Genomic DNA, 16393 nt, shown 5'->3' on the forward strand with positions numbered 1-16393 from the left:
CTCACCTCTGTTCACATGGGTTAGGGTAATTGAGAAACCTTCCTAGTAGAGTCTTGTGGATTGATGGTTCTTCCTGGGGTTTTCCCAGGTTCTTGCTGAACCAGATGAACTGGCCACCACCTTTTAGCCTATTGGAAAATGATGTTAAGCCACAACAACAAAATCTTTTTTCTTAAACTTGATTATGATTTGTAATGTTTTCAAGCCTGTATATTGCAGGAACATTTCACTACTTTGAAATGTCAATAGTTTAACAGCTTTTTTCTTACATGTACTCAACCAAGTACTCTTGCTGTGCAGGCAGTCATTATCTAGAATATTTATGAGTGGCAGCTAATGATTCCACCTGTGATGTATTTTAAAGAATGGTTCTAAGACCTAGTGTTGTTAATATGTCAGTTTCTTAAGAACTCACATGTGTTCCTGTATTTTGGAGCTCTTCAGGTGGCAACCCTATCTGCATCTGTATTTGTCACCTGATATATGTGATAAGAACAGAACAGAACAGATCTGGTCTGCTGTGTTAGAGAAGCCTCACCTGCTATGGAGATTGTAAAACTTGGAGCTCAAGTCTGAAATTGAGTTTCCACCATCAGCTAATCATAAATGACGTTTCAGAAGTAACATCATTTGTGATTGGTTGAAACAAAATCTTAAGCGCAAATCAGGCTCAAGAGAGTGATATAATTGTATGGCCTGGTAGTGTTGCCATTCGTATGATTTCATGGCCCAGTAGTGGCCCAGATGGGAGAATAATGGGCCATTATTGGCCATAATTTACTGGTGCAGAAGGCTAAAATGTGATCCATTTATTTGCACATCTGCAGTTGAAACAATCAGACAATAGCTTTCTAGTTTCTGTGTCACTTTAAATTCATCATGAAATGATAACAAGGGTTTTGCACCAAGAACAATCTCTTGCATGGACCTTCTCTGCATATTTCAGGCATACAGCTGAGATGTTGATGTGAAAGAGGACATTTGGCCTACCCCCACCCCCAAGAGGTTGGGGGTGGGTGGGTTATAGCATTTAGCAACTTAAAATGAGTGTGTTGTGTCACTGGTCCAAAACACTAATAGATCCTTAACTGTTGTTTTGCACCTGGCATCCCTCCTCCACGAAGCTTGTGTTTTGACACCAAAAGCCCAGGTGAATTACTTTTATTTGAAATTAAAATTATGTGAAAGATTTACCCATGTTGTGTTCAGCACAGCATTCAGTCCAAAATGCCAGGCTGAAGCTCAACTGCCCATGCTATACAATGATGTCAGTCATTGAACTGAGCATGCATTTTATGCACAACTTCTATTACAACCATGCTACCTTCTGTAACTGAGAGCCTGTTGCTTAGCATCAGGATTGCTGATCAATACCAGGACATTGGTGAAGATGCACACCTACATGGCATAAGCAACTACTCAAAACAGCACCCACAGTTTAGCATTGCCAACAGTAATGTAGTGGGCAAGTTGTATAAACTGTTGCATTACGTTTCCTCTTTCATGATGAGGCTTGAATGGCTACTAAAAGCAGTTCTTTCTTCGCCACTAATGCCTCCTGAGCTTTTGCCATCATCCGGAATGGCTTGTATCCAAGCAGAAGGTTGTGGACTGAAGGAGCACCATGAGGATCGTTTGTTACTGCCATCAGGACAGTTCCCACTGTCAGCAGCTGTTAGCAATGCCAGTGACGGGAACCCATTGATAAAAACATACCCAGCTTGGCTGTAGTATGTTGGTATCTTTTTTAAATAGATGTCCCCTTCCCCTCTCACTACAACAAGCTCACCAAAAAGTAGTTATCTTTCTACAGTCATATTTCTAGTGCCTCTATTATGCATACATTGTTTTTGGATCGACAATACCAGTTCATTGTGTGTTCTCCTAGCACCTTACTGTATCAACATAACAACACAAATGCATTCATTTTTTTTATGCCAGCCTTTGATTAAAGCATGGTAAAATCAATGTCATGCTTGAATGAGCAGTTAAAACTTCCAGCCCAAATTATATTCTAAAACATAATCTTTGTATATCCTTCTGTTATGCTTTCCTCACTGTCTGTAATTACTTGTTTGTCACATTTGTTGGTAAGTAAGCTTGAACATTTCCATTTTTTCTTCAAAATTTGACAGGGTTGTCAAACAGCAACACAAAGGCTAATAACTAAGTCATTTTATAGTTAGTAACTGGGAGGGAGGGTTGGCTGGTTAAAAACAGTATGGCAGTATCATGAGTAATCCCAGCCCCCTTGGAAATAAACATCTAAGCTGTGGGCTAAAAGGCGCCTTTAGGGTTCAAATAAGGCTCATAGTCTCCAGACATAAGGTATGCTCACCCTCTATGAAATCAGGTAATACAAGGACTGCAACATTTCTAAATGAAACTCAAAACCTCCTTTGAAATGGTGCAAAGATAGATATTTTACTGTCAACAGGGCCAGCATATGCAGGACAGACAGTGAATTAATGCTGAGGTGCTTTGGGTGCCAGCCAGCATGAGGGGCAGGGTGGGGTGGCCCCAAAGTTCAGTTACATTCTAGTGTTCCCAAAACACCTGTTAAAGGGATGACAATTACTATGTGGAGGGTGGGTGGCAGGAACAAAGCCAGTTTAAGGTTCCATGAATGTTTTTGGACCAGCTAGTTGGAATGGTGGTATTGTTGGCATAAAACAATCATTTTAAGCTGCTAAGCATTATGTCATATCCCATATGGGTGAGTGTCATACCCCAAATGGGCGGGTGTGGGGCAAAAGCTCTCATATACATCTTCAGGACCATTTATTATTATGGTGTTGTCCACCAGTCCATATGACTTAATGAAACTTTGAAAATAGCTAACTTGGGTAAGTCACAAATGTTAGAAATGCCTGGACTTCCATTCAGCTATGGCTTTGTGACAGTTATGTCATTCAAAACCTGGCTACATCGATGTTGCCCGAAAACTAGTACACTGGCTGCATCAGTACGTCATGACATTATAAATAATTGTCACGTGACCAAAAATGTGCACCGTCTGCACTGGTGGCACAAGCAAGTTCAGGGTATATAAACTTCTAATAGACCAGACACTATGGTCAGTTGAAAAAATGACCGATTCCATCTTGTAATGTTAGTTACAAGATAATGAAACCGGTCAACCCAGCAGATGGAAGGGTATGCCTCCACATCCTATGAGGCATCACCTTCTTTGGGCAAGACAAAAGCCTATGATAATATTAGGATGGAGAGTCTTACCTGACAGTCATAATAACCGAAAGAAGAAATGGTTGATGCACAGTAGCAGTAGTTCTACATCACAGACCTGGACAAAACTTTGTTGAAGCTTGCAATTTGGGTAAGGAAAAGCCCATCAGTTTGGTGTGTTTGTCTGTGTGTCAGAACATTAAAGGTTAAGGTTACAGTACTCATGGTACTAATTCATTTGCCATAGTAAATCTATGCAAACACCATGATGTTAAAAAATTCAGTAACTTAAAATTTCTGAATGGTCATAATCGAACCCATATTTATCAGTACAGTTGCGTCCTTGATGACAGCTTCTGTGTAGAGAAAAGGATATGAGCCAAGGCAAATTCTAGACCTTCATGTGTTTGAAATGTGTCTTTCAATTCTGCACCAAAGAGTCAGGTGATAATTTCAGTAATGAGTGTTCCAGTCTTGAGGCTGTTAAAGGACTGAAATTCCATCAATGAAACATAACGTCTCAAGATAATCATGACCCAAAGGAAATAAGTTTTGTACTGTTTTTCCAGAATAATTGCCTTGGCCAGTCTGTTCAGATAGTGTACATTTAGGATAAAAAAGAAACCAGCAGTTTCTGGTCTCTTAAGGTTGAAGGACATTATAGCAGTGCAGTGTCTATTAAGAAAATAAACAATAAGTTTAGTTCAAGACTATTAAAATACCCTGACCAAAGGTCTAAGTGATTAAGACCTGTTGGTTTGGTGTATCCATAATCAGTCATGCCCTACTAGTGCTTACACAGAGGACTATTAAGGAAATAACTGGATGAATGTATCAATTAGTATATTAATTAATGTATTAACTAGTGTATTAATTAGTGTATTAATTAGTGTATTAACTACTGTATTAATTAGTGTATTAATGTGCAGTTCATAGGAATCTTCAAGGAGAGCTCCCCATTGATATTTGCACCAAGGCTTAATAATTCATTCACTGTGTGGGGGTTTTCTGGAATAGTGACTACAAAGTGCAAGGGTGGGAATAGAAATTGCTATTAATTTTTTTCTTCAAACTGGATTAGGGTTATTTGCCAGTTGGTATGTTGTTTATGCATGACCCAGTTCACTCATTCATTCTGTTCACGTTTTGATCCTTTGAAATTTCTTTTTGCCAAAACAATTTGCCATATGCATAGTTTTTCACCAGATCAATATTATTCACAAAATGTGAAATTGTTGATCCACAGGCCAACTCTTAAAAGTGAGTGTAGTGTTCACATCTTGGGGGTGATCATGCTTATATCAAAAATGAGTTTTCGTGACCTAATTTTGACATCTCACTTAATATAAGCTGATTAACTGAAGAAAAATGTCTTAATCTCATATTACACTGCTCATTATTTTGTCTGTTTTATAGCATTGAAGATTGATTTTGGATTAAGAATGGGTTTTGTGTTATTAGGTTTCTGTGGCAAATGGCTGTAGGTTCATCGTCAGCTTACTACAAAATTTCCTACTCTTGCCATTATGGTTAAATCTGCTTTATCAGGAAGTATGTTTTTATTTTATCCCCAGTGCAGGTATATATAGGCATACCACTGGAAGCATTGAGGCAAGATTTCGTATCACTGTAATCTTGCAAATGGAGGATTATGTAACACCTGTTTTTGATGAATCAGATGTTTATGCATTTTTTTCACCCTGGAAATTGTGCTAGTGTTTGTCAGATAAATATATTCAAATCTCTGTGCCAGATGATGCAAAAAAAGCCCCCAATCCCATCTGCACCGATAATCTGTTTCCAATCATGGTGTTTTTTTTAGTTATCTAAGTTTGTCTTAGACATAAGTTCTATCTATAATACAAGCGATTCTGTTTAAATCTACCATATATACTCACGTACAAGTCAGCCTGGTGTCAGGATAATGTGACTGGGTGGGACATTATGCTACATGTCTGGCATGATGCCCCTGTGCTAGACATCACTATAAACTGTCACACGGCTGACTTTGTAGTGATATCACTGAAAAATTGTTAAAGCTACATTAGAATCCAAAACACCCCTCCTTCAGGTGAAGCATAATATGCTCTGTCAGTCTGTCAGTTTATCTGTCTGTATGTTCATCTTGTTTTTGGCCATTATATATAACTTTAGTTGTGGATTACATACCTTAACCAAGCTTTCGGAATGACTTGCATTTAAGGTGTAAATGTATTGATATTGGGCTAAAAAGGTCAAAGAATGAGAGCAAGAATATTAATAGATCTGCACAGTAGGTATAGTACTAGACCCATCCTGTGGACTGAACTTTGTGGATGGCTTGCATTTACAGTGAGAAACAAAACATGTTGATTTTGGGCTTAGAAATTTGAAAGGTAAAGGTCACAGACTCCAAGAAGAAAAATTCCAAGGAATTTTATAAAATAAAACACCATATACATGATAATCTGAGAGAAAAAAACAATTCTGTTTAAACATGATTAATCAGCTTGAATACTAGACTGGCAAAAACAAGCTGTGCTTATTAAAGATGTTGACAGGAAAAATAAAGCCTTCTTAACTAACTTCAAAATTATGTATTTTCCACAATAATCAGATTACATGAAAGGATTTTACCTATTTTCTAAGCTTCCACTAGAATTAAGACAAAATTGTGGTTCCTACATGTATGTTGTTGTTGTTGTTGTAGATTTTAATGCAATTTTTCAGTGCAGGATATGCTAATATGTGGCAGCCAGTATAAATGCTGGAGGAAGAACTCAGGAAAACCCATGAAAGGACCAATGACCCATGAAAATCTACTGGCAAGCTTTTTCACATACTCACATTGGCCGAATCCGAGACTCAAACCCACGCAGACAGAGGCTACATATATGTAGAAACTTCAGCAAGACATGGTACATTATGGAATAATAACTGACTCATTACTCTTGTGATCAATCAATGATATCAAGATTAAAGCAAGATTAAAACTTACTCTTCCATATCGTACAGAGTTGAATATATCCTGGTATGAATATTTCATTACTTATCAATTGTGTATATAAACCAGAATTACAAATGTATATTCCATGACTTTACTGTTGAAAAAGTTAAGCATACCACAATATTTCCTCAAAAAGACAATGAAGAAATGTGCAAATTCAGTCACCTAGAATTTGCACATTATTAACATTAGATATAACTACATTTAGTATTAATGGTGGTATAATTGTAACTTGTGGAATCGTCTGGTACAAAGTTATGTACAAACATGTGTGTGTGTGTGTGTGTGTGTGATTTGGATTTTTAACATGCTTTAACAATTTTTCAGTCATATTTCTATGATGTCTGCAGTGTGGCAGTTTACAGTGATGTCTAGCATTGGGTCATCATGCCACAGACATTTAGCATTATGTCCCACCCAGTCACATTATCCTGACACCAGGCTGATCAGTCCTAACACTAAAGTCTTAATGCTGAGCACCAAGCGAAGCAACTGTTAGTGCCATTTTTGTAAGTCTTTGGTATGACTCAGCCGGGGATTGAAACCACAACCTCCCGCATCCTTGGATGCCGGAACAGTCTATGTACAAACATACAATTAAATAAAATCATCAGTAGCACATGAAGTCTAGTATCAGAAATTATAAAATGTTCCAGAAATTAAAAAAATCTGATCCTGGACATTTACCAGAGAGAAGGTACGGAACTTCCAAATACTTCGCTGCACCCATGACCCTCGATTTCCTTCTGCTATTTCCATCTTTAAAGGCACACGACCATACTATATGGCTTGTTTTACTCCTGAGATACTTTTCTGTCCATCAAGCCACATTGACTTTTCTGCGTTTTACAAAACGTGCGATTTTCGCAAATTTTTTTTATTGTGGACAAGTCCATGCACATGTGAAAACCGGTGACATGAGTTATATGGACAATGTTTTAAACTCTATGGTGCATCCCTTCTTGAATTACAGAACAGTGGTAGATGCAAAAGTATGTTTTTTACTTACCATTAACTCGATTTAACTTTTGAAATTCTGTTCCATGCAAGAATTATACATTGTCTTCTTCCCTGCACAACACATCGTATACATGCATCTCTATTTTCAAAATAGGCAAACTATGCGGCACTAACGTCAGTGCTGAAATATGATTTCCTCAAAAGGTTATACTTATTATCATAGGAGCACGGACTTGTCTCAGCAGTAAGACTTCGCGAAAATGCCACGTTTCGGAGCCCATAACTTCAGTTTGGTACAACGCAGAAAAGTCAATGATGGCTTGATGGATAGAGCGAAGTATTTGGAAGTTCCGTACCTTCTCTCTTATATATTATGAATGAGAGGGTCCTATGTCAGAATGGGTCATAGGGGTAATCTAAGGTATTTTTGTCACTCAGTGATTTTTTCCTTTAGATGATTGTTTTGTTTCTTAACATCAAGCTCGCATCGAGCACCTGTGATCCATAGAACTCGTTGTGTATGGATGAGAGACAGTCTAACTCACTGTTGAGAAGCCACAATTCTTGTAAGAAACAAATATCGGAAATATCACGTTAAGTTCTTATGTATATTTCTTGTTAATGAGCAACAGTTGTAAAAATAAATGTGTAAAGTATCCATTATGTATATTTGAGGCCAATCTGTGGATATGATAGTTCAATTCCAACTTTGATAGTAGTCTCTAACTAATGTGTTTCTTGGCCATGCATCCACGTTCATTAGCGCATTGTGCATAGGGTTATCACATGTGATTTAGAAGCTAGCATAGGTATTAAATTTTGTTTGTAGATTTTCCATCTGGGTGGGCTTCACTCCAGAGTAATGCTCAATATGCAAGGAAATGTCAGATTTCTGCGTTTTGGTGGCAAGTCTTGTCATGAATATGCATCGCTGTCGCATTTGACACACTGTATGCAAATTTGAGGACACTGTCTTTCCTATGGTAACACTTCCATGCCTTTTTGGAAACTCAGGTGTGTGCATTGGACATTTGTAAAATTAAGCCGTTGTTGATACATATTTTTGTGTGCAATGTTTTATGTGAAAATGCTGCCATACAGAGGTCATTGTTCCACAGAGAACTTGTGACTTTAGCAAAAGTTTTATTGTTTTACAAAGCCTTGTCTTGGACGCTGCTGTCCTCTGAACATGCGACCATTTTTAATGCAGTTGTGTTATGGTTTAATTCACCAACATCTGATTTATTATTATCATGAATTTCTGCTGTTGTATCCCATGATGCAGAGCAGGTCTTGTTGGCACTAAATTATAAACCAAATCCTGGCATGAAACTTTAATGATATACTACTGTCTTGGAAAGGAAATAAGGTATTCATAAATATTGGGCTATGCAGCCAGCTCAAATGTCAAGGTCATAGTGACCAAAGGGGAAATTTCTTTTCAAGAATATCACTTCTGTTCTAACCATCTTCTTTAATCACATTTCATAAATTGTTTTGTCTTTGGAGCAAGTGCCTTCATATAGAACTATTAAAACGCAGGTATGTGACATATAAAATCAGTTATGGTACTTTTGTATTCTGTTGCCATGGATATTTTTCATGCATGCTCTATACATAAACAAGTCATTCTTCTTTTTCAGACTAGTCATTTATAGTATTTCTGTCATATAAAAATGGGAGTGGGCTTATAATGAAACACTTGTTTATGATTGGATAAATGTGGTAATATAGATTATGTTCATTTACAGGAAAATTACAAAATACATTACTTGGATGCAAAACTCCTGAAATTCATTTATACAAATCTTGCACACATCTATTATGGTCACCTTGTTGCTTTATGTTTTGAAGATGTTAGAAGGATGCATGGCATTCAAGGGGTGAAGATATGTTCTGGGATTGTACTACAAATATGGTACTGTATATAATCGCCTATAAGCTGAATCCAGGTGCAAACTGAACAGACCCAGATCTGTCGTCATATAATGTACTGGCAGATATGTGTCTGCAGTTTGTTGGGAGTAACCAGTAGAACAAACAACCTAGTCCCAGAACTGCAAGTTTATTATGCTATTTCAGGTCAGGATTTTGTTTTTCTACGGTTTGGCTTGACATTTAAGCAAGTATATACGGTATGCTTGTCATATCCTAGTAAGTGTACCACTTACGCAGCTTGATGTATAAATGATGGTCTTTTGAGTAGGAATGTGGATTTTACTGTATTTTATTATAAAGGATATGTGAGATACAAGCCTTGAGTTGCAATATCAATAACTAAGTGAAGCTGGACATGTCAGTCATCATTACCAGCCATAGGTATGTATGCTGCATTAGATATATACTCATATATTGCAATATACTCATATATTGCATCAGGTCAGGACTATAGCGAAAAAATATTTGTATTTTCTATCGATTGGATAAATCTTTCTTTTACGGTTTAAAACTTATTACAGCTCTTGATGACTTGCTAACACAGGTCTGTTGTGATCTGAATCATAATTAGGGTTGATATCATCATTGCTGCCATCATTAAGGCATCATCATTATTGATTATTATAATCATTATGGAACACGTAAGATCGGGGCTGTTGTTCATTAATTTTATGAAATAATGTAGGTTTTAGCTGTAACTTTACTTCAGTTTACTTGGATGAAGTTGTCTTAGGCTCAGTATGAGATAGCTTGTTTCCAAGGGTTACATCTGTAAAAGAAAAGTTGACATAATTTAGTTACTCTTGTGTAAAATACAGATGGGAAGGGAATAATGCAATCCTTGCTGTTCATGTTTATTTTTCATACATGAATATCAAACAGTGCATATCATCTTAGACAAGTAACCAGTTTTGAGTAGCTTCGCTTCTCTGATTGCTCATTCCATGATCATACGAAAGTATGAAGGGCTGTCTAAAGCTAGATAGCGTTCAAAGGGCTACTATAGTTTGGTAGTATTACCCATCCCCAAATAATTACACATTCCAATCATACACTCGGTCCTGACTGGTGTATTAAACACTAACATGAGTACAGTGAATGGCACATTATATGCTACCCTACCCCATGTTTAATAGTCCTCTATGCAGAGCTGGTTTTTGTTTCTTCTTTCTTTCTGAGTGACCTCGACCCTAGCCATTTGAACCCCAAAATTGATAGTCTTCTCCTCTATGTAATCCAAGTGCAAGCCATCTGCAGAGTTTGGGTCGGGTTTAAGAAGTAGAAATGTGTGAAAACCATTTTTTTCTTCTTTTATTGAGTGACCATGACATTTGACCTCAAGATCAATAGCTTTCTTCCCTAACCTCAAATATAAGCCATCCTCAAAATCTGGTTGTGAAATGTCACATAGAACTAATGTTTTGTGTGAAACTATTTTTTTATCTGGATGCAGACCAGAGGATATAGCACTAGCAAGAGTTGAAAACGTAGAAAAACATTATGTGCTTATCTACCAGTAATTCACCTTTGTAAATTAAGGCAGTGTTTCAGAAATAATTCCAGTATTGTTCACTGTTATTTAATTCATTTTGCTACAAAACTATATATTCTGAAAATTATTTGGCAAAATTTTATGTTCAGATTATTCTCTTACCATTTATATTTGAAAACATCTTTTCACATGTCAGCCATTTTCAAATTAGACATGGGGCAAACAATATGTCATTACTGTACTTCAGAATAGGCATTGAAAGAAAAGTTGAATTATTAAATAAAATGCACAAAAGGGGGTCAATATAAAGTGAATTGTCATTTTGTTTATTTAATACCAAGAAAGATAAGCTGAACTGTTTCTCCCTAAATTCTAACATCTCTCTTTTTTATCATTGAATGCTGTAAGTTTTCTGTTAATTAAAGGAGAAACATAAAGGGTTCAAATGTTATATATGTATGTTATATACTTGCTGATAAATTGAGTTAAACTGAAAACAACAAAGACCCATATCTGCAATAGTGTAATTAATGTACCTGCAGATCAGGGTCTTTGTTGTTGTAATTACCAAACTGATTTGCAAACTGCAGAGACTCAGATCTGATGGTACATTATGTGATAGCAGATCTGGGTCTCTGCATTGTGCAGTTGGTTTTATCTTATAAGCAAGTAAGTATGGTGTATGCATGCTTTATTTGTCCACATAATTTCAGAATTAAGTGCCATATCTGCCTAATACTATGATTTGATCAACAAGATTTTTCCAAGAACTGGCATGCCAAATTTGGTGATGTAAATTATAATACATCACCGATGATGGCATGCATTGCTTTTTTCAGCCATAAAATGAGCTAATGTTACAATGAACATTACATTTAGTATCAGTACAAGTAAATAAATTACTACATTTAGTTGTTGTTGTTGTTGCTGTGGGGTTTAACGCCATTTTTCAGCACACGATAGGCTATACATGGCGGCCAGTATTAATGGTGGAGGAAGAACCCGGGAAAACCCCAGAAAGAACCACCGACCCACGAGAAGCTACTGGCAAGCTTTCTCACATACCCCCATTGGCTGAATCCTAGACTCGAACCGCCGCAGACAAAGGTGAGATGGCAGTGATCCATAACGAAGAGCGCTTTAGACCACTCGGCCACTCAGGGCCCCACTACATTTAGTATTAGTACAGATAAATAAATCAGTACATTTAGTATTAGTACAGGTAAATAAATTAATAAATTTAGTATTAGCACAGGTAAATAAATTAATACATTTAGTATTAGTACAGGTAAATAAATTGGTACATTTAGTATTAGTACCAGTAAATAAAACATATACATTGAATATTGGTAGAGGTATATAGATTAGTACATATAATATTAGTACACTTACATAAATTAGTACATTTAGTATTAGTACAGGTAAATAAATTAGTACAGTTATTATTAGTACAGGTAAATCATTTATTACATTTAGTATTATTGCAGGTAAATAATTGGTTCCGTTATAAGGTAAAAGTGTTTTCTTGATGATTAGTACCCAACTATGCTACATATTTATTTTGCTTACTTGCATCTTATATATGAAAAAAAGGGCTTGCATTTAAATATGGGTTTAGAAAAGAAAATACTATTTTCTTACAGCTTAAAGGGGTTGAACTATTTCAATGGTTGATTGTTGTCATCTTATGAGTAATTTTGTTGTTGTTGTTGTTGTTGTAGGGTTTAACGCCATTTTTCAGCACACAATAGACTATACATGGCAGCCAGTATTAATGGTGGAGGAAGAACCCGGGAAAACCCTGGAAAGAATCATCGACCCACGAGAAGCTACTGGCAAACTTTCTCACATACCCACATTAGCCGAATCCGAGACTTGAACCGACACGGACATAGATGAGATAGCAATGATCCGTAACAGAGATCGCTTTAGACCACTCGGCCACTCAGGGCCCCTTATGAGTAAGTTACAATGAGTACAAAAGTCTGAAGGATTTAAGAGAGTACTGAATTGTCACAACAGCAATAGCTAGTATCATTTACGCTAACTGCTCATGTTTGAATGTTATTTCAGTGCATTTGTGGTTTTACTGAAAATATTCAATTAATTTCATTGTATATTATTAATGAGTTGTATTTTTGTACTAACAGCATTAAATTATTAAATCTCATTAAACTTTTTTCATCTTTTCATTTTTGAATGAAGCAACCTGCTTCTTCTACTACTAATCATCATGATAATAATAATGATGATGATGATAATAATAATTACAACAACAACAATAATAATAATAATAATAATAATGATAATAATAATGATGATGATAATAATAGTAAAGTAATAGTACTGTTGTAGCAAAATGATACATCTGTCCAGGACATTACTCTGTACTTTTAACCTGATACATTCATTGTCACGTTGGCTGAAAGTATAGCATAATATTACACAACCAGGCAAGTGTAATACTTCATATGGAGTGGTATGGAGCGGTATCAGGGTTACATCAAGGGCTGAAAGACATAGTGGATCATTGATATTCAGCTGTTTTTAGTAATCATGTGAAAACTACTTGGTTGTATATCTTTCTCAGGAAAAAATAGATATTAGGGACATCCCCAGCATTTTCCTTATGTGCTTTTTCACAGTAAATAAGGAAAGAAAATTATGTTACATCCGATATTTTGTGTGCGAATATACACAAATTACAGCAATCATAAACAGTAAACAGTAAACAGCTGACATTATCGTGCAGGATACCACAAGACATCTGCTACTTCAATCTTTTATACATATTGCTAGCCAATACTTTTGAGCAGAAAATCAAAAAAGAAAGCTTGTTCTGAGCTTTCAATGGATATATTTCATCCTCTGGGAAAAAAACTCAGTGAAATATATCCTTTCTCCAGTAAACTCGAGTTGCTAATACAAAAAACAACATGAAAAGATGACAGGTTTAATTTCTTTTTCACTGGACATATAGATTTGGAGATATGTACTGCTGAACAGTGGATGCCATGTGTATTTGCATTTGTGCATCAGCAGTTTTGATGCCAGTATGTTTGCATTGTAATATTAATAATAATATTGAGGACTTTGTATAGCACCTAATCTTTAGAAGCTCTAAGCGCTATACAACATTAGACAACACCTATAAGATAAAAAACATATAATGATATGATTACAAACACAAACACCATGAATGTAGAAAGCACAGAAAAAATATGCTGAGAATATTTTAGGTAGGAAACATTATTAGGTCTTTAAGTTTGTTCTTGCAGTCGAAATAGTTGAGTTTTGAGAGCCCTCTTGAATGTGATCACTGTGTCTTTGTGTCTGAGTTCAGTGGCCAATTCATTCCACGTTGCTGGGCTCTGGTATGCAAAAGAACGCTGTCCATATGACTTTGTTTTCATAGCGGGAATAATGAGTACCTTATACGATTGCCAGAAGAGGAGCGTAAGTATCTTGCTGGTGTGTACACATCGGTGAGGTCGGATAGATATGTTTGACTAGAGTATGTCAGTGAAACGTAGCACAGAGAACAAATGCTGTGTTTGATGCCACAGGAACACATGAATGAAAGCTTACACTCTGTACATGCCTAGGTTTAATCTAGGATTCAGCCTAATGGGCTCGATAGACTGTCATGATTATCGAAAGGAGCCACCAGAAATTTGACATGGACCACCACTATGCATCAGTCACAACATGGCTAGTGACTGCATAAAGATTTGTTAGTAATATTATACTGAACATATTAATTATTATAGTTATATTTTGTACATAGTCTCATAATAAATCAGAAAGTTTTTCTTATTATCCACAAAAAAACCCAACTATTATTGCTGACATGTTTTAAGATAAATAATCTATCATCGACATATTTGATGTAGAAATATTGATAAATTTGTCACACTTGACACATGCAAGTATTGCTAAGTTATTGTAATGATTTCTGTTTTGAATAATGTTATGAATGCTGTTTCCATGCTTGAGTAGTAATTATGTGTGATCATGTTGGTTTTGTTAACCATTCATGACTTTTTTTTGGTCACAAGGTTTTGGCAGATTTGGATAGTTCATGATACAGTGTTAGGGGTCTTTCAAGAATGTGCAATCCATTACAGAAAAATTTATATGTAGCTTATAGATTACTTATAACTATTTGCTTTATTTATTTTTCACTTATAAGTTAATATAGGTGAAAGATTATGATTTTATACGCAAATTAGGCATTCCACTTACAAATGAAATATACTTCACTTAAATGTGATAGGTGGACCATGTATTTACTATACTTTTAGTGAAATGTTCATGATTGGAAAAGTTGGAATTTAACTAGTTTTTACTCGTTTTGATTAAATTGCATCATTTCATTTATTGTAAACCATATAAATAATTAGAAGCATTGGCAAACATTGCAACCCTACATGAAAGTTTGCAAACACATTCGTTCCAAGGTTGATTTGATTCTAAATGAAAGTAGTGACTATGACATCCAATATGGCCGCCTGAATGGATTGTCATATGGATTTCACTAAAAAAAACTTCTTTGAAACAGACAACAAGTATGACTGACATTTTGAAAAATTACATTGTTATTCCTGAATAAATGATGGTATTGACATGGGATTTCTGCTAAAAGCCTTAGTATGGTCTCTAGTTGATCATAAATGAAAGCAGTACACCTCTCACATCCATTAAGGCCACAGTGACCATCTTAAAACCCTTACTTTTGCTATTTCTTCTTCTGAATAGTTATGTTGACATGGTTTTCTTTGCTGAAAAGACTTCATATGATGTCTAGTTGGTCCTAAATGAAAAAGTTGCTGATCTGACATCCAGTATGGCTACCATGGCAACCATGATGGGCATCATGAAAATGTTGGCTATTGCCACTCCACTTGAATGGATGTCTCCTAAATGAAAATGGTGATACTCAGATATGCCCTGAAACATCTAATATGGATTAAGAATCCAGTCCCTTGAGACAGGTGGTTCTCCATATAGCACCAGGCTTTCAAGTCCAGTTTTACTCATTCACATAAATATTATATAAACCAATGTAGTAATCCATCATTATAATGGTGGGCATGGAAACCACAGCAAGTGTGTACAGCCTTATTGATAGACCACCTTAAACAAGTATCGAAATACAGTATGGATATAATATAATCACATTAATACATAATGAAATGGGATCCATGACCATGAGGATGCACCAGAAATGGTGTTTGTATGAATGGCATTATCATGAGGGAGTGCTCTAATGATGAATTTTTACATCAAGAGACTTGTGTGGTTATAATTGTTTGATGTATTCATCTGAAACACCAAGAATCATGGCTGTACGGCTTAATCAACATAAGGACTTGCTTATAAGTTTAGTCCAATGTGATGGCAGATCTGGGTATTTGCAGTTTGTATGGAGCAATCAGTAAAACAAACAACATAGATCCTGATCTGCAGGAACAGTATTCTATGGCAGACCAGGATCTTTGTTCTGTGCAGTATTACTACACTTAGAAGCGAATATAAGCAGTATATTGAGCCATTTATATATGCAAAATGTGGGTACGTGAGAAGGCCTGCCAGTAGCTTCTCATGGGTTGGTGGTTCTTTTCCAGGGTTCTTCCTCCACCAGTTATACTGGCCGCCATGTAAAGCCTATCTTGTGCTGAAAAATGGTGTTGAACCCAACAACAACAAAGGTGAAAGCAGTGATTTGATTGTTGAATTGAAATGTCAACAGAAAATTTTTTGGTCCATGTGTAGCATTGTGGAAGCCCTATAACAATTTGTCCTGCCCATCCATGTGACCAGCACATCTC

General features: G+C 36.1%; 1 protein-coding gene across 6 annotated transcripts in view; it reads left to right on the forward strand.

Annotated features, from left to right (window-relative positions):
- The window catches only part of LOC149800113 (phosphatidylinositol 3,4,5-trisphosphate 5-phosphatase 2A-like), a 268016-nt gene that overhangs the window by 105599 nt on the left and 146024 nt on the right, over positions 1-16393 (forward strand). Inside the window, exon 1 of one of the 6 annotated variants that reach the window (XM_089959702.1) lies at positions 9313-9451. The exons of the other annotated variants lie outside the window; for them this stretch is intronic. Coding sequence (XP_089815828.1) covers positions 9426-9451 — 26 coding nt within the window. The 5' untranslated portion in view covers positions 9313-9425. Of the gene's footprint in view, positions 1-9312; positions 9452-16393 lie in introns of those variants that run through there. 6 annotated transcript variants of the gene reach the window in all.

Source organism: Sinohyriopsis cumingii, chromosome 5, assembly GCF_028554795.1.
Source record: "Sinohyriopsis cumingii isolate HCF-2022 chromosome 5, ASM2855479v2, whole genome shotgun sequence".
NCBI lineage: Eukaryota > Metazoa > Mollusca > Bivalvia > Unionida > Unionidae > Sinohyriopsis > Sinohyriopsis cumingii.